The sequence below is a fragment of the Oryzias latipes genome, chromosome 5 (assembly GCF_002234675.1).
Source record: "Oryzias latipes chromosome 5, ASM223467v1".
NCBI lineage: Eukaryota > Metazoa > Chordata > Actinopteri > Beloniformes > Adrianichthyidae > Oryzias > Oryzias latipes.
Genome location: NC_019863.2, coordinates 29476266 through 29494664, shown reverse-complemented (window position 1 = coordinate 29494664; position 18399 = coordinate 29476266). Strand labels below are relative to the sequence as shown.

At 43.1% G+C, this 18399-nt stretch overlaps 1 protein-coding gene across 4 annotated transcripts; it reads left to right on the top strand.

The window, feature by feature from the left end:
* Window positions 1–135: 135 nt before the first annotated feature.
* LOC101164719 (homeodomain-interacting protein kinase 1-like) lies at window positions 136–15744 on the top strand. 4 transcript variants are annotated; one of them, XM_023955245.1, is made up of 18 exons: window positions 136–478; window positions 3362–4086; window positions 4947–5138; window positions 5218–5399; window positions 6070–6193; window positions 6285–6404; window positions 6533–6619; window positions 6692–6876; window positions 6955–7105; window positions 8533–8716; window positions 8865–8983; window positions 10818–10952; window positions 11819–11976; window positions 12129–12194; window positions 12754–12924; window positions 12994–13214; window positions 13409–13521; window positions 14128–15744. In XM_023955245.1, exons 2-18 carry the CDS (start codon window positions 3364–3366, stop codon window positions 14596–14598), a joined length of 3402 nt encoding a protein of 1133 aa, XP_023811013.1. In that variant the 5' UTR covers window positions 136–478; window positions 3362–3363; the 3' UTR covers window positions 14599–15744. The 4 variants fall into 4 exon arrangements, with proteins under 4 accessions (XP_023811013.1, XP_011473857.3, XP_023811015.1 ...); XM_011475555.3 differs by having other exon boundaries at window positions 11816–11976; XM_023955247.1 differs by lacking the exon at window positions 10818–10952.
* The last annotated feature ends 2655 nt before the right edge of the window (window positions 15745–18399 follow it).

Sequence of the window (18399 nt, the reverse complement as noted above, 5' to 3'; positions counted from 1 at the left end):
ACTTAAACATTTAGATTAACTGTTTTTAATTTTCTCATCAAATCAAATCACAAAAGTCTGAAGAAATCATTAAAACTACTGAAGAATTGAGCCTTTTTCGAGACAAATTGTAGTCTTTTACTGCGTAAACCGGAAGTGACGTAAGAACTGCAGCTGATATAACGACGTGGTTTGCTGTGGAGAAAAGTGGAATTTTTTTTCTTCTTTCTCTCAGTCTTTAAAAATACGGTTTTAAACGCGGTGTCATGATTTACGCTGCTATTTTATCTTTTTTAACTTTTGGCTGGCTTTAAAGAAACTATGAAAACTTTTACAGTTTTCTCTGGAAACGGGGCCTTCTGCTGCTCACCATCGTCGACCGAGGAAACAATGCAGGCCTAGCTAGCGGAGGCTAATCGGATAAGTGGATGAGCGGTCTGCTCTGGGATTTAAACCTTTGACCAAACTGATCTTCGAAGCCGTGGAAACCCGACATCGGGTATGTCCAACTCATATTATCTGTTTTATGGCAATTCACACTCAAAAGGATAGAGTTTAACCGACTGCTAACGCGGACGTTTTAAATGTCCGCAATTTTAGAAAGTTAACGCACATTAGCATGTTAGCGTAGCCCGTGTAAAATTAGGATTTAAGTCGTTGATCTTTGGTATATGTCTTTGATGTTTTACAATGATGTCGTAAGTGTGTTATAGAAGCAGTAAAATTGAAATGTTTTATTGAAACTGCGTGATTATGCTGACATCGGCATGTAGAAAAAAAAGGATCTGTTGAGCAATCATGAATGATTCTGACCATAATTTCCATTGGTTATAACACGTCTTATAAACACGGAGCTCTGTAATAATCTAACATTTTTACTATTTATTTTGGATTTAGATAATCTTCATAAACTCCCATAATAATAGAGCAGTAAGTAATTGTTTTATAATCTGCAGATATAATTCTGGTTACCCTGATGTGCTAAAGTAAAGGCTTGGTGTCGTTTTCAGACTTTTCCTCTTCTGTTTGTTTTGGAGATTATTTTCTTTACCCTTTCAAATAAAAACATCTAAAAGACAAAAATGTTACATTAAATGTGATTTTTAGTCTGCTTTAAAAAAATATAAGGCATACAGACAGTCATTATAAATAATTATATATGGTCTCATTAAATCTTTACATTTTTGTGATCATGTTTTTATATTTCTGAATCTTTTTCTGTGTAGTTAAATATTTAGCATACACCTTTGTCAACATTCCATATCATTAACTGGAGGCCTTTTTATTATTATTTTATGTACTTTATCGAGAAAGGGACGATGCATAGTAATGAACATTAAAACAAATGTAAATTGTAGCCTCCATGTGGAGTTTTCAATTTTCAGGCGATACGATTTTCAAGATTTCATTGTATAGTTGTGCAAAAGAGAATAATTAATAACTTCCTTATAACTTTAAAGGAAGGTATTTTCCTCACGGAAAGTTCCGGTGAAAGCCCTCCAGAAGTTTTCAAAGCACGTCTGTATAAATATGTCATAAGTGATGTTGTAGAAACCAATACACAGTACTAGTTCTCAATCTGGCCAAACCAGCTTTTAAATCTCTGCATACTTTGACTTACAGGAAACTGCATTGTGGCTTCTCTCATCCATTACTGCCACATCAATGAAACGTCACTTAATAATTGCCATAAATGACTTTTGTTCATTTTAAAAGTTTCTGTCGTATAGAACCCTGATTTTAAATGTTGTTTGTTATCCAGCCTGTGAGCACGTTGTTGTTTCTAAACATTTTGTAATGGTAATGATTGGAAAAATAGAACCAATGAATGAAATTCTAGTATAACAATGCAGATGAACGTAGGTATTAAAATATCTGATTCAATGTTTTGAGCGAAACAAAAATCCTTCTCATTGATTGACTCAAAAAGAAAAGTGTTTTAGTGCTTATGAAGGTGGTTCTGAAATGCCTTTATTTTTTCAAAGCAGTTTATAGACATTTTTCTTTATCTTTTGCTTAGCAGTAATTTGAAACCTGTTGTTAACATAATTTTAGGATCTTTTTGGGCCTATGGTCTTGTATTTTGTTAATATAAAACAATACCTATAATTTGTTTGTGCAATCCTTTTTTTTCAGGTACCAAATGGATAAATCTATGATTCTGGTTTTATACTTGAGATTTAAAAAAAATGGCACGGCCCGCCAAAGCTATGTTGACACAGAACATGATTTGCAGATCAGGGGTGCCAGTTTGAATGCTAAGTTAATGGAAGGCTGTCTGGCAGCAACGCATTCGAATTTGCATTTCGTCAACCAAACAGGGACTTGGCTTCGGCCCGTGATGTGTTGATGTGTCCAAAACCAACATGGAGGACAGGTTGATCATTGATGTTTGTTCTTCTTCTGAACTTTATGATGCTTATTTTATTTGGATCAAGACAATCATTAAAAAAGGTCCTTTTTTATTTTATTTTATTTGATTTCTTTATATATTTCCCCCATGTGAGACAGCAAATCGTCAAACTGGGTCACAGAGAGGCGGAAGTACGGCAGAAAGCGCCGTCGTTCAGACGCTGCTCCTGCAGTCGATGGGGAAGCTCACCGTACCGGGAGAGTCTCTGAATGATCTCATGAACCCAGACGTGATTACAGACGCATCTTCAAAATAAATAAACCGGATCTCTCAACATCATCCATGTCTTCCATGCATTGTAAAGGAGATAACAGATATACTGACGATGCGATGTAGCGATCATGAGGCTTAAAAACGTGATGGTAGCTCCTCCCCTGCAGGAGCATCAAGTTCGTGGACACATTTTTATTTACAAGCTTCGAGCAGCGGTTTCGACACACATCAAAAGAGAGGCGGCAGATGCAAATTTGACACCCAAATTCTATTCAGTATGAACGCAGCATTAGTTACATCCACACAGGTTTTTGTGTGGGAATGTAGAACACTCCATTCTGTCCGAAAGTTGATTTGACCCTGAAGTACGTTACATTTGGTTCCAGGATTTCACTTCAACTCTTAGGCACAAAAGCTGAACTGTGCTGGGACATGACTCTGGATGTTATGGTTTGTGTTCTGAGTGCAAAAAATTTGAAAAAAATACACTAATTTGCAGCAATATATTGCAACATGTCAGTCCCCATATGAGATTCAACATAGACTACAAGTCCGCAGAAAAAACACATCAACATTGTGAGAAAGTATCACCACTTACAGAAAAACGGAACACTGACCCCTAGTGTACATGCTTGTAACTGAGCACAAATGCTTTTTTAGGCCCAAAGGTCATAAATGCAATCTGTGTAAATCAGCTGTTTTATTAGATTTGTAGATTTGGTGTTTTTTATTCATTTGTCTTCTGTTTTTCCCCAGAAATGAGCTCGCAGCTGCAGGTCTTCTCTCCCCCCTCGATCCCCTCCAGTGCCTTTTGTCGGGTGAAGAAGCTAAAGGTGGAAGGTGGAGTCTGGGATGTGTCCACCACTGAAGCGTACGGCTCCATAGCAGGCCAGTCGGCGTATGCGTTCACCCCAGCCATCGCCGTCCAGCCGTTTGCACCCTCCCTCGTCTTCCCCCCGTCGGCGGCCGGCTCCAGGGCTCAGGTGGTGGTGCGTGCAGCCGACAGCACCGGCAGCGCTCCTCGTGGATCCAGCAGAAGAGTCCCAGAACAGGCGGCGTCTTCCTCCTACAACCATGAGCCCCCTTCGGAGGCCAGGGCTCACAGGCACGGACAGAAGAGGAAGATCGAGGATACTTCTGAGGGCAGCGGATGTGGAAGTGTTCAAATACTGGAGGAGCTCTCGGCGCCTGCAGCCTACTCCACTCGCACGGGTGGAGGAGGAGGAGGAGGGGGTACGGGTCAGTCTATCCCTCACTCGGCTCCAACCACGAAGAGCAGCAGCTCCAACGGGGAGGGAGATTATCAGCTCGTGCAGCATGAGATCCTCTGCTCCGTGTCCTGCAGTTATGAAGTGCTGGAGTTCTTAGGAAGGGGGACATTTGGACAAGTGGCCAAATGCTGGAAAAGGGGCACCAATGAAATAGTCGCCATCAAGATACTGAAAAACCATCCTTCATATGCTCGGCAGGGACAAATTGAGGTAAACGTTCAGATTTTTGTTTTTTTAGCTCAACCATTGCTTAGTTTGTTTAATGATTTTAGCTTTGAGGACATTTTTCTAAAATTTTAAAAAGTTACAGAATAACACAAGAAAAAGTAAGAATTCATTGTGGGGAATGAAAAAAAAAGTTGCAATAGTCTATACCAAATCAATTTTACAAAATGGACTAAAATATGAACTTTTGATGCTAAAATCCTCAATGTTTGATGACTGCAGACTTCCTGATAGAATGAAGGCTCAGGTGGCTTAACATAGCAGAAAAACACAGCTCTAAATAATAAAACGGGTACATTATCCTTATAAGAAAAAAGTATTTGATTAAAAAATCTTGCATCTTGACATAACTCATGATAAAAAGTGGTGTTATGGCCTTAAACAAACTTTTGCTTTATTGAAAATTAAAACTCTTATAATAGAAGAAAAGCAAGATTCAGTACAACAAGGCCAAAGCATTAAGTTAGATCTTTTTATAAGGTTGTCAGTTTTGTAAGGTAAAATACCTAAACCATTAAATTTGTTTTAAGTTTTTGAGTTGAACTTGGGAACTTTTCTGTTCCACGAAGAAGTCAATATCATTTTTTTTAGGAAAAATTGTTCTGATGTATTAAAAAACACATTTTGTTAGCAATGTGTCTTAACTGATCCTAACTGTAGTTTGTCAGACAATGTCTACTAATTATTTCAAAATCCGTTTTAAACGAAGGCTGCATTGAATATTAAAGTAAACTTTGAATTATGTATGTATGAACACAAACCCGTGGTGTCATTATTTCTCACTTCTGTACATTTTCTGGTAACTAATCCAAGTTGTGCATTTGTGATTTTTGTCTGGCACACAGGTGGGCATCCTTAACAGGCTGAGTGCCGAAAATGCAGACGAGTACAACTTTGTGCGCTCCTATGAATGCTTCCAACACAAGGGTCACACCTGCCTGGTGTTTGAGATGTTAGAGCAGAACCTGTACGACTTTCTCAAGCAAAGCAAGTTCAGCCCGCTCCCCCTGCGGCACATCAGACCTATCCTGCAGCAGGTTGGGACAAGAGAGTCTCCTTTCTGCTTCCTAGCGTTTAAGGGCAGACTAATAATGGTTTTTGTGTCTGTGCATTTAGGTGGCGACTGCGCTGATGAAACTAAAGAGCTTGGGATTGATTCATGCTGATCTGAAACCTGAAAACATCATGCTGGTCGACCCCATTCGACAGCCCTTCAGGGTCAAAGTGATTGACTTCGGCTCAGCCAGTCATGTGTCCAAAGCTGTGTGCTCCACCTATTTACAGTCTCGCTACTACAGGTAGGTGGCTAAAAACGTCTCATCTCTTAGCATATTTAAAGACAAATTTGTGTTTTAACATGTTCTTGTGGCATTTTCTTATGATGGAGGATATATTTTAAGCAATTTATTCCTTTATTCAAATCGGTGTAAATCAGAAAAAAAGGGGGAAAATGCAATTTGAAAAAGATTTTATGTAAAAGGTAAAAAATACTCTGGGGGGGCCACAAGCCCCCATGCTCCACTCCATTCCGATGCATCCACATGTAGACGACTAGATCCTTCATCTTCCTCCTCTGAGTAGGAATCTGGCTCCAAACTCTACCTCCGATATTGTTCGCCATCTTTGTTGCACCGCTAATGTTAGGTTGGGGGTGTGATGGGCTGTAAGCCAGCAGGAGAGTCTGGGTGGGTTTGCTCCGGGCCAACAGTCCCACCCACAACTCTGAGGTGAATTTCTACTGAACTCCTGCTGCTCTGCAGAAACTATGTCCTAGAAGACGCCAGTTTTTTCTTTTTTTTTTATTTAGGCTAAAAACGGCATAATCATAATTCAAAAACGATAAAGCGCTTTAAAAATGGATCAAAGATGGTCGTAGTGGGTATTTACAAGGTTTAATTTGAATAATTTTACCACTTTATTGTTGTTTTTTTTCCAACCTTTGCTGAACTTTTCTCGTTTCTGTTTTAGGGCTCCAGAAATCATTCTGGGCCTTCCTTTCTGTGAGGCCATCGACATGTGGTCTCTGGGCTGTGTGATCGCCGAGCTGTTTTTGGGTTGGCCTCTTTACCCTGGAGCCTCTGAGTACGACCAGGTAACGACACAGACCCACATACTGAAGATGATTAGAAAACGCAGACACAAAATGACCTGAATGCCTCTGAAATTCATTTTTGTTGTTCCAGATTCGGTACATCTCTCAGACTCAAGGTTTACCTGCAGAGTATCTGCTGAGCGCCGGCACCAAGACCAGCCGCTTCTTCAACCGCGGTCCAGACTCCAGCTACCCGCTCTGGAGGCTGAAGGTTAATAAGACTAAAAACCAGTGAAAGATCTACCCAACTGTGAAAGGATGCTAGAAATTAGATAAAAACTTAATTTCATGTACAACAATTCTTTCATGAAAGATAAATAGATGTGTTTATTTACCCAGACCCCAGCAGAGCATGAAATGGAGATGGGTATCAAGTCAAAGGAGGCCAGGAAGTATATCTTCAACTGTCTGGATGACATGATGCAGGTAGATGCCTTAAAGGTGGAGATCTAATGCAAACGATTTGGGCGCGCGCTTGACATTGTTTGGCGTTTGCAGGTCAACCTGTCATCTCACTTGGAGGGGACCGACATGCTGGCTGAGAAAGCGGACAGGCGGGAGTTCATAGACCTCTTAAAGAGAATGCTGCGCCTGGATGCCGATAAAAGGATCACACCCACCAAAACTTTGGGTCACCCCTTCGTTACCATGAGCCACCTCATGGATTACCCCCACAGTTCCCAGTGAGTGCATTACAGCACATTCCCACAGACGAGTGTTGTGTAAGCTTTGGGGAAAACTCCTGCTCGTTTTGTATCCAGTGTGAAGTCGTGCTTCCAGAACATGGAGATATGCAAGCGCAGGAGCTCCTACGAGAGCAGCAAACCCCTGTATTCCTCCAGTGCAGTCCCCAGCACCGCAGCTGGCAACCTCACAGTCACCTTCAGCAGTCAGCTTAACCAACACAACCAGGTACTGTTCTCTGAAACACATTTCTAACCTTGATACTACAACAAAATATTCCTATTGGTATTTTAATTTAATCAAATGCTAAAAACATGTTTCCTAAACTGCTTCTGCACGTGCTAAAGTTAATCATTCGATGTTTTAAACTCTTATTTTCCTTCAAAGATGATAGTTTTTTATACAGGTAACCAGTCACACAACATTTGCATAACTGAACTGAAACACCATCAAACTTTTTGTGTTGTTCTAGTAAGATGATGTGTTATACTGGAATTTAAATGAGCAGCCAGAGTTTAAGAGTCTGGTCTACATCTAATGACAGCTGCATAATAACAGTATTGCTCTAAAGGTGCGTCCAGGCATGTTCTAAAGGCTCCCAGAGAACCACAGTCGCATTCCTTTGGGCTAAGAAAGAGCAGACGATACTTGGCTTTCAAGTGCGGCTTCTCGATAGAGCGATAAAGATTTATCAATCATCACCAGGCTCACCAGGTGGAGCGCTCACTGCCACCATGAGAGCATCTGCTTTGACGAAATGAGACGATAGAATAGATTCTTTTCTTTCACCTAACGGGAAGGAAATGTTTATGTCAAGAAATGTCTTTTTAAAAGCTCATTTTGAATAGAGATTAATAGAGAAACTCAAAATATTGTTGTTCATAAGAAAGGTCTCAAAAAGTGGAGGGTCAGCTTACATTTACACCACTAAGAGAAAACAAATAACTACATGTGATGGGTGTAAATCTAAAGTTGGAGTATTTCTGTTCCCCAACAGTTTCTTTGTCTCGGGTTGGATCTGAGTTTCCTAACTCCTCCCCAGTTAGGGCTCCATAGGGGCCATTTTGTCGGGATGTCTCAGTCTACAATTTCACAATCCAGTACTCTGGAAATTTCCCAGAAGTCTTGGAAAAACCAGTGTGCATCAATGCTAGCTAGATTGGCCAATATAGGCCATTGCATTTGAGCCATTTGTCATTAGGAAAAATACATGTACATTGATTTTTTTTATAAACCCTCAACTGAACACAGTGGATTCAAAGATAGTCTATGATTAAATAGAAATATTAAATTCAAATGTTAAACACTGTTCAAAAATATTATTTCCAGTTCACTGCAACCGTTTAATATAAATAAGAGTCAACATAACTTGAATTATACTCCAAATGACCCTCGTTTACATAGGAGGTGAACATCTAACATGAAAGAATTCCTAAATAAATAAATACTAAAGTAAATACTTCAAGCTGCCATCAGAATGTTTTAGCACATGTAGGGTAACCATTTATTGTACGATTGCACATCTTGCGATAACTATTTGCGATTTATTGTGCAGGCCTTATAGTCTTACAGGGAGGGGTCAGCGAGTACTGAGGGGGTTTGTGTTTCTGGGCCTGTGATTGTTGACCCATTTGTTTGTTTTTTGCCGCCCCCAGGTGCCCTCTGCGGGGGGCGCAGTGCCTTTGCTGAACTATCAGCCAGCTCTTTACCAGCAGGCCACCATCAACATTCCCGGTCTGGCTCAGCAGAGCGTTCCCATCCCGGCGCGTCCCGCCGGGCTGTGCAGCCAGACGGAGCCCTTCCAGCAGACCCTCATAGTGTGTCCTTCTACTATCCAAGGTAGAGCTTAGAGCTCCGGACGCCAACAGACCTTTGACTATAGCCAGCAAGAGCCGAAGATGTAGACTCCAGTCAGAAAGCCTTCATGTTGACGGGTCATCTATTTGTTTACCTCAGTATTCAGGTGTTTTTTATGGGTGTTTTTTAGGGCTACAGCCTTCAAGTAAGAGTTCCAGTTTCCCTGTGAGGATGGAGAACTCTGTACCCTTAGTACCTCAAAACCAGTCTGCCCAGTCGCTGCAGATCCAGCCCAGTATGCTCACACAGGTAAGACAGCTGGCCTTTCACACAGCTTTTACACTTCCAGTTGATATTGTCTTTGGATTTTGTTTGTGTTGCAGTGTACTGTTAAAATAATTGTACACAATAAAAAAAAATGTTAAAAAAAAGTTTGATGTAAAAATTCTATAATGTAAACTTCAAGTGATGAATTAGGGAAAACTGTAAAATGAGTACAGAGTAAAAAATAATCAGTCAAGGCCTGAAGAAGTGCACACATGCAAGCAGCTGTTTTTGTCCAAATACTGCAGTAACTCATGACAACACATGCCTGTGTTTGTCTTTGAAATTTTTCTTTTTTGTTTACGAATACGCTTTTCTTCTAAATGATGGTATTTTTACTTTTAGAAAAACAATCATGTTGAAGCCAATTGTCTAAATAGTTGTTTTTGGAGGATAACTTGGAACAAATTGGGACTTTTAAGTGTTTTCCTGTCTGAAAAACCCAAGCGGAGGACATCATGTCTGCCATAAACAGATTTTTGCTGATAAACTTCAGTAAAGCAAACATTTGGAGCAGAAACTGTTCTTTCCTATTTATTTGTGTTGAGTGGAAAACTTGTGAAGTCTAAAGTTCCCACACTGGATTAGATAAAAGTTGAACTTTTTTGTTTATACTTTGAACAAGCTGCATGTTTATCCTCTGGGATTTAGGGAAACATATTTAATGTCCTAAAAAGAGAGCAGGAAACATGCTGTGAAACCATCCTGGATGATTACGAGGATTCAAAGATGAGCTGATATGGTGTATTTTGAACAAACTCCTCATTTGCAGATCTGTTATAACCCCACACAGAGAAAAATGGTGTTTTTTACATGTTCTTGTTGCATTTTTCCTTCGTTATTCTCATGGAAATCATGGAAAGTTGTTTTGTTCAAAGGGCCTACATCATGCAAAATCCCCTTTTTGAGCTTTTAATTTTATTATAATATTAATTCCTCACACAACAATTCCCACATTTCTGAGTATTCCTCTAAAACCCTGCTCTCTCTGAGCACCAGCCCCTCCCAACCCACCACAACATTGTGACATCACAAAATGAGGAAAAGCCCCTTCCAGGAAGAGTCTTCACTGCCAGCCCCGCCCCCAGGCTAACACACACACACTTTCTACGTGGAGCTAGCGGTGATAGGCTAAACGCTTTTATTTAATATCCACAATATGCACATCTATCTTTACGAAAGTTCAAAAATTGTTTATTTTTGTGGGTGGAGCGCAGACATGCTGCCGAGGCCGACTCTACGCTGACGCCATAAAATGGGCGGCACCCATAAGGAGGGAAAGGTGGGGCCTCAGAGATCGAGCCGTCCTACTTCCGGTTAGGAAAAGCAGCTGCGAAAATGACTCATTTCCTTTTAAAAAATCATTTGTTCGTGTGCTAAAGGTAATATCTTATCATATGTATGGATAAGGTTTACTCTGAAAGGCTACAGACAAGCTTGATGTAGGCCCTTTAAGTTCCAGCATTAGCATCGGACAGCTCTTTTCTGCTCAGTCATCTGACTGAATGTGCAATGAGGTTTTCTGTTCATGCCGGTCTGCTGTGATGGCGAGAGGAAGCCCGTTCTGGCGTTCTTTCTGTTCAGTTGTTTTCATTGTGGCTCAGAAATTGTGCTACCAGTCGTCTGTGTGGAATGAAGTCCGCATTTGTTCTGTGTGAAACTGATGAGAAAAGCTTGTGTACTGGAGTTTGGCGCAGCTGCCCGGCGTTGCTTTCGTGCGTCTCTCGTGCAGCCGCTTTTCGCGTGGCGCCCCTTTCAAACGCCGCCGCCGCCTTCCATCAGTGTCTAACGGTGCCCCTCACTATCCTCCCTCCTCCAGGGTTCCTGCACACCCCTGATGGTGGCTACCTTGCACCCACCCCCAGCAGGCATTGCCCCGCAGTACTCTCTGCCCCTCGGGCTGGGTGCTGGGGTGGGTCGGCCCACCCTCCTGGAGCACACAGCCACAGTGCTGGTAAAGCATTGATGTCCTGAAGACAGCACTAACCGTTCCATCTCTCCTCCACTCTTCTTTTTCCTTTCATTTGCAAGTTTCTGCACCCCCACCCAAACTGCACAGTGTGTGGGGGCTAATTTTTAACGTTGCATCCCACCTCCTCATTCTGTCAAACAGAAGTCCTGGTGTGTAGGTACATCTAATGTCCTTTTGGGGGGAGTTTGGCATCTCTTTTTCTGTTTGTTTTTCTAAAATCTCAGTAAGGTTAAGCTAGAGGAGTTTGTTCCTGCCCCCCCTCACCGCCCGTTCTCACACTTTCATTCCCCGGTTCTCCCTGTAGGTGTGCTGAGGGCATGGAGCGCATGTTGTTGCTGCGTCGGTCTGCGCTTTGCTTGCAGCTTCTTCTGTCCTGTTTTCTCTCGCGGTTGCAGCAGAGGAGGTTGCAGCTCTCTGAAAAAGCGCCGTCGCCTTGACGGCCTCTGATGGAGACATTCTGATTCAGCCTCAGAGCGTTTGGCATGCCCCCCCCACCCTCCTCAGACAGGATCAGTTTGGCATCAGGGGACTAAACTCAAGTGTTTCTTTTTTTAACAGGTTCTGTGTGTTGACTCTGATCCGTTGACAGAGCCTGGTTGTCTGTGCTTTGCATGCCATGAACCTGTGTGAATTTGTTCCAGGGCAGTGCTTTGATAAAGGAATGGCTTGGGAGAGATTGCTCGTCCATCTAGCTTTGTGCTCTTGCCTGTTAAGGATCCTTTTCTCTCTAGATTTGTGTCTTGGCATGGCTTCATTGTTTGACTCATTCCAACAAGCAAAGCATTCGTCACAGAGAAAGACCTTTCCGTTACAAATACCGAGACGCTTCCTCTGTTTTTCCTCAGCAGACCTGGCCCGCTGGCACCCAACAAATCCTCATCCCGTCGTCATGGCAGCAGGTCCCCGGCGTGGCCATCCACAGCTCAACCCACCAGAATCACGTCTCTGAGTCGCCTCTGGACAGCATTCATTCGGATGCAGCCGTGCAGCAGGGGCACAGCTGGAGGTGGGTCGACCCGCGGCTGCACTGGTCGCTTTCTGTCAGGCCTCTGTTCCTGCTCTCCTGCTTTGAAAAAGCAAACTTAAAACGAACGAATAATTAAAAAAAAGGACTAAACTGCTTTGGTATTGCTAACATGCGACCTTTGACCCAAACAGAAACACAACCCAAACCAAGCAGGACAGGAAGAAGGTGAAAGCGAGACGTGGCGAGAACAGGAACAGGTTTGTACAGTAGGAGCTTTTCTCTGTCGGTTATCCTCAAACCTTTAATACCGGAGATGTCGCGGTTAACCACGCCACCGCGCCCCCTGCTGGTTCATCCCACACCGTCACAGCTCTAGTTATACCAAAAGTTTTGTTTAGTATTTGAAAACTGCATTCTTGAGGAAGCGTAGCGTGAATAAGGCCTCTTGAGGTCAGCTGTGATGTAAAAACCTTTGCTATAAATTTATAAACTTAACTGATCTAAACTTAACTGATCTCACTTCCTGGTTCTTTAGCCAGAGATCTACTTTGGAGGGGTAAAAGAACCCCACGTGGCTCCAGAGCCTCAGGTTGCAGACCCCTGATCTGAATGAATTACACAAACACGGCCATTTTTTAAGAAGCTTTCCTTTATTTACAGCTTTATTCTTATGCGCAACTGTTTTTTTCTTAAATCAAATGTTACTTTCCACTCCAGACCATTGAATTACAACTATTTTATTGAAATGTATCTAAAATACACATTTGTACTGAAATCTCCTAATTGGTTGCCGTTTTTCCTCGTCTTTGTATCCAGGGGTTTAACAGCTGCCTCCTTACTCAGCAATAGTGTTGTGAACCCGCCCAGCTCCTCCCTCAGCCTGTCCCAGCCCATAGTAATCTCTGACACCCCCAGTCCTGCGGTGAGCATCATCACCATTCACAGCGACACAGACACGGAGGATGAGCGCAAGTTCCACCCGGCCAGGTGAGGAGAAGTCGCTGCGTGTTTGTTTTTGTTCGTAACTCTGGAGGTGACACTTTGGTACGTCCCCAGCGTTGGACAGAGCCGCTCTGAACGCACCAATGTCATCAGCTGCGTGACCGTGCACGACTCGGACTCCTCCACGGCCAGCCCCCTCACTCCTCTCCCCCGCTCGCTGAACCCACCCGGCTCCGTGTCGTCCCGGCAGGCCAAGTCTCTGGCAGTGGTGGCCCCCTCGCTGAAGGGCCAGGCCTCTGAGATGGGGGCGGTGCTGCGTGGCCGCTTGGAGAGCGGTGAGCGACCCATATGATGTTACTTTTTCAGAGATTACAGTTTTTTCAGGGAACCCTTCTAAGGTAGATCTAGAAAAGAATAGTTCATCTTCTCTGAAAAACGGAAGAAGCTCCAGCAGAACAGTATCCATAACCAGGGTGATTGAGAAGCTGCATCAACATGAATTAACCTTTTTTTTTTTTTGGTCCTACAGTGAACTACATGAAGCCTAAGAAAGCATCCAACAGACAGCCGTGCAGTTCAGGAGAAAGCATTGACCAACATGGGATCGTCCCAAGCCAGTCACACCCCTTAAATCTCAGCCAGGTGAGTTTCTGCCGTCAGAAACCTTAACATCTTTTAAGGCCGTGTCCCACTGCCACTGCGTGCATTTTGCGCATTTTGCATGGAAGAAATTGGTCATATGTGAGTAAAGTTGTGGTTTTTACGTGAAATGTTCACTGATGTATCACAAATAAACCACGCAAAGAACACATAAATCAACATAGAACATGAAACGTGCGTGATTCATTATTGATTTGTGCATCAATTGCGCAATTTGAACAAAAATGTGCGTCATAAACGCGATAAAACGGTTTACATCAGTGGTACATGCGTGAAAAGAGCGTTGGACAGATGTGAAACAAAAAAAAGGCTCCATTGCACAGCAATTGCGAATAAACTACGTAGAATACACGTGACATCTACGCACATCAATGAATGACAAAGAAACACTTGTGAAAATGAGCAAAATGTTCTTAGTGGCTGTGTGACACGATCTTTATGTCCTTTAGTGCCCTCTGTTGGACACAGGGTGTCATAGCAGTTAGATTTTAAATGTGCCTGGATCATTTTCCAGATGAATTCCTTTGTAAATCACATTTTCAGAAGTAACTGCTGCATGTGCGAGCTTAATCGGCCCGTTCCTTTTAGGTGCAGTCGGTGGTTTCTTCATCTCAGGAGCGCTCAGGCCCATCCCACGGTGACCCCTCCCTCCGTCGCCACCAGACGTACGCCCAAGCTGTGCCGGCCTCTCACTACACCTTTCCCGAGGTGTCGGCTCTGGCTACCGTCCCGGCTGCTGCCAGCAGCCTGTACACCTACCCAGCCTCCGCCGCCCTCTCCTCAGCCTCCCAGGCCATGGAGCAGCTGCTGGGCCGCGGCCATAGCAGCCAGGGACACTCCCCCTATGCAGCAACGTACGCCTCGTCCTCCTCCTCTTCCTCCAGGAGGGATTCAGCCAGCCGGAAGGATTCTGTCAGCAGTCTGCTGCACGCCCTCCCGGCGGCCTACCAGCACCAATTCAGCGCTGGTTCTCCTTACGTTAGCGTGACGCCCAGAGCTGAGGCTTACAGTGCCTACCAGCTGAGTCCCCGCCGCCTCGCTCAGTACCCGTACCTATAGAGCAGCCCGAGCAATTTAAAGAAAAGAAAAAACAACATCCTGTTCTCCACCAAACGCCACAAAACGACATTTTAACTGTCGAGTCACGTCTTCTGCTGATTTTTTTTTTTTTTTTAACCACAAGGCGCCGTTTCCTCTCAGCTCCTTGAACTGTCCGTCTTTCATTCTCCCTTTTTATGACGCATTGCTTATTGCTCATATTTTATCACCAAACTATATGACCCAATTAGGATGTTGTGTGAAATGTATCGTACACTTGTTTAATCGTGAGACTTTGTGTGGAGACGTTCCCCTCCTGTCACTAGCAGCAGCTTTAGGCCAGCTTTCAAATTCCTCCCAGCCTTTAGTTGATCTTCAAAGTTCCCACACTAATCCACTGAGGCCCTGTGTTTTTTAGTGAACATAATGTCTGATTACTCATGTCTTTTAACTATATTTAAATTATGTTTTTTGTGAAGTAGGACAGAGGAGGATGAAAACTGATGGATGTTAATTTAATACACATTGTGGTAGTATTTTTATTATTTGGTAGTGATGGTGTTATGGCATCCTTATGCAATAGAAATTTTAAAAAAAATAGACTGAATGTATTTCTGAAACGCCCAGAGACGAAAAAGTGTTTTAATAGGTGCAGAGCGAACACGAACTTCACCTTTTTATGTGGACTTAATGATGAAAAGATCTGGTTTTACGTGGACCGCAAGAAGACTGTGTGTGTGTGTGTATTGCATCTTAATTATGGATAACTTTTTTAACAGTTGACTAAATAAACCACCCACTGTGCTTCACGGCCAGATGCCAGTGTGTCCATTTATCAGAACTTTATTGTTCCAGAAATACTTCTTTGCCACCAAATCATGTTGGGAAAACTGCACTCACTGTGTTTCTGACAAACCTGTAGCTGCTCCACTTTTCCTGCCACCTTCTTCATCCAAAAAAAAACACAAAAAAAGAAGATTATTTCCTGAAAGCTATTTGTAAACCTGTCTGTTGTCACTTTCACTCCGGTTTTGTGTTGTTTTGTCTCGATGTGAAGCTGTTTCATCTTCCCGTAGTATCATAAATGGGTAGAACTAATTCAGGGATCTTGGTTTCAGCTCAAACTGTACCGTCACTCTTTCCAATAAAATAACCACACAATATAAACGTTTGTTTTATTGTGGTCTGTGATTTAACCCTTGTGCTGTCTTAGATGACCCCACCTTTACATTGACGTGTTCTCCCTACCATGACAAAGGTGGAAAGATTTCATGTAATCCATGGAAACCAGTGAAGATCACAAATCATTGAAGAAAAAAGGTTCAGCGCTCTGTCTAGTGGGTCTAGATGACCCAACTCCCAACTTTAAAGTGCCTAGGATAGGACAGGGTTTAAAAAAAATCTTCAAGTTTTGTTTTTTTCTCCACTAAAATCTTTTCTTACTCAATCGTTGAGACAACAGTGAAGTCAGATCGGGAACAGCAGCATCTGTCCAAAGTGGAAGGACAAAGACAGAACTCGACCTGAAGAAAACTTCTTGATAAAGTTTGGCAGCAGCACATAAAAGGTCCTTTCAAAATAAAATAAAACCAGCATCAAACTTGAAGTAAATTATAACTATTAAACACAAAAGATGACTCAGATTTTACAGTTCTGTAACCTCCATCAATGGGTTCTTCTGAACACGTCTTCTCTTGTCTTCTTCTTACTGCTGGACACTTGGCACCACTTCCTCCCAAACAGCTGAGACCCTCAGTGTGGCTTAATGCTGATTGTCAGTAAATCTGAACTGTACTTGGACTTATTGAAATTCAAAGTGGAGAAGTCAGAGAGTATGTGCTCCCAATTTTGATGCTGTGTTGAATGTTTCTTTTTTACATTTACTTTTTAAAACAAATCAGTGAAGGAGGAACCAAATTTAGTAACCATTATTGGATTTTCTTTCTCATGACTTTTTGCACATTTAAACCCTGGTCACAAGTTATTTTGGAGCAGCTGGTCAAACATTCCTATATCTTCATAGTTGAATTCAAACTGTGGTTAGTAAAAGAACGGGCGCTGTTCATTGGAACAGAACAGACCATTCGATGTTGATGCTCCAGATCAAAGAAAGGCTCCAAAACGGATGGAAATTCAGGTTGGCAACACCAAATAAGTGCAGTCAAGATGCACAATAAGCGTGTTTGAGATCACCCAGGTGGACGCAACGCTGCGCAGATCAAATGGTGTGTGACATCACCTGTCAATCATCACAAAAATATCACGAGAAAGGGGCGGGGGCAAGGCGCCAACCTAAGCGAACGCAGCTGGAAATTTATTACTGTGCTGAATGACAGCTGCCCACTGACTACAAAACAATGCATTTTGGGAAACGGGTCCTGACGTTCTTTGTAGTTGATTTATCAATTAAAATAATTTAAAATACCCATTGAAAAAAAAGGCAAAATACATTAAAAACCATTAAAATAATTATAAAGATAAAATAATACAGATCATACTAAGGGGGAGTGGCATATTAAAACTAAAATGAATGTTAAGGAAAACTCCAACTTCCTGTTCTCCTTCTGTCTCGCTGCAGCTTTTTTTTTTCACAAAACAAAACAACACCAGAACATTTACATAAAATTCACAACATATGTCCAATACAAGTAAGAATACCGCAATTTGAAAGGAAACAAAAAAGGAAAAGAAAAAAATTCTTATCTGTATGCATACATAAATCTGTCCATATTCATTTTTTTTTATTTTTATTTTTTAACTTGTCCTGTCCAACAGCTAGGCAGACAGATGAGAGCTGAGGGCCTCTTGTGTTGGACATATTTTACTTTAACAAGAGGGGTTATTAATCTTCAGACAAACCAAAGGTATGTCTGAATAAACCCCTTTTGTAATTGAGGCCAAACTTTATTAATTTCAATCATGTTTGAAAATCTTTGGTGTTGGACCGGACGGAAAAGGAAAGAGGGGAAGAAGAGAGAGGGAAGTTAGAGAGAGGGGGGTGGGGGGGGGGGGGTAGGAGGGTGATAATAGGAGGGGAAGGGGGGTAAGACCATGAAGCAGCATAAAGCAACAAGTTTACTGGTTGTTAATCATTATGGTAAGGTTCAAATGTAGTACAAAAAGGGCGGGGCCTATCCACACACACACACTCAAATGTTATAAACACACCTGCTAGCTGCAAAAATGTCCACCTGTCGACATGTACACAAAACAGATAGTGTTCACACGCATACTTTTAACCCTTAAAACCAACTAGTGTGAAATATTTCAGTCATTCAATCATGCAAACTGTTAGTGCAAAGGTGAGCTAACACCTGTGCTCAGGTGAGTGTTTATGTTCTTCTAAAATGGATGGTGGAACGTGACAAGAAGGAGGGAGAGTGCCCAGCCATCCCCACCCCAAGACCCCCACCGCAGCAGCAGCGGCAGCCGGAATCCCCCCAACGCCACACGGGAACCGGCAGGGAACAACCGCCGCCCGGGCGACCAAGCCCGCCACCCAGGCCAGGGCCAGCAGGACCGCCGCAAGGCCCCCAGAGCCAGAGAGCAGGGAGGCGCGGAGGGAAAGAGAGCGCCGCCCCAGCCCAACCAGGAGAGCAGCCCCCCTGCCGCGCCGGGAGTGCCCAACGCAGGGCCCCACCGGAGAAGGACGCCCACAGCCCCAGACGAGCACCCCACCACCACCCAGGAGTTCCGGGCATCCCCCCGCCCCCACCCCAGGTACGAGCCAGGACCCCCCAAGGGAGCCCCGCTCCGCACTCCAGGCAGCCATCCGCCCGGCCCACGGTTGGTCCAGGGAGGAGCAAGGCAGGGGCCCGCCGC

Coding starts and splice junctions, on each gene's coding strand:
- LOC101164719 (XM_011475555.3), top strand. CDS start 3,364: ATGAGCTCGCAGCTGCAGGTCTTCTCTCCCCCCTCGATCCCCTCCAGT. Junction 6,405..6,532: donor ACCCGCTCTGGAGGCTGAAG/GTTAATAAGACT, acceptor TTATTTACCCAG/ACCCCAGCAGAGCATGAAAT. Junction 13,215..13,408: donor GCGTGGCCGCTTGGAGAGCG/GTGAGCGACCCA, acceptor TTGGTCCTACAG/TGAACTACATGAAGCCTAAG.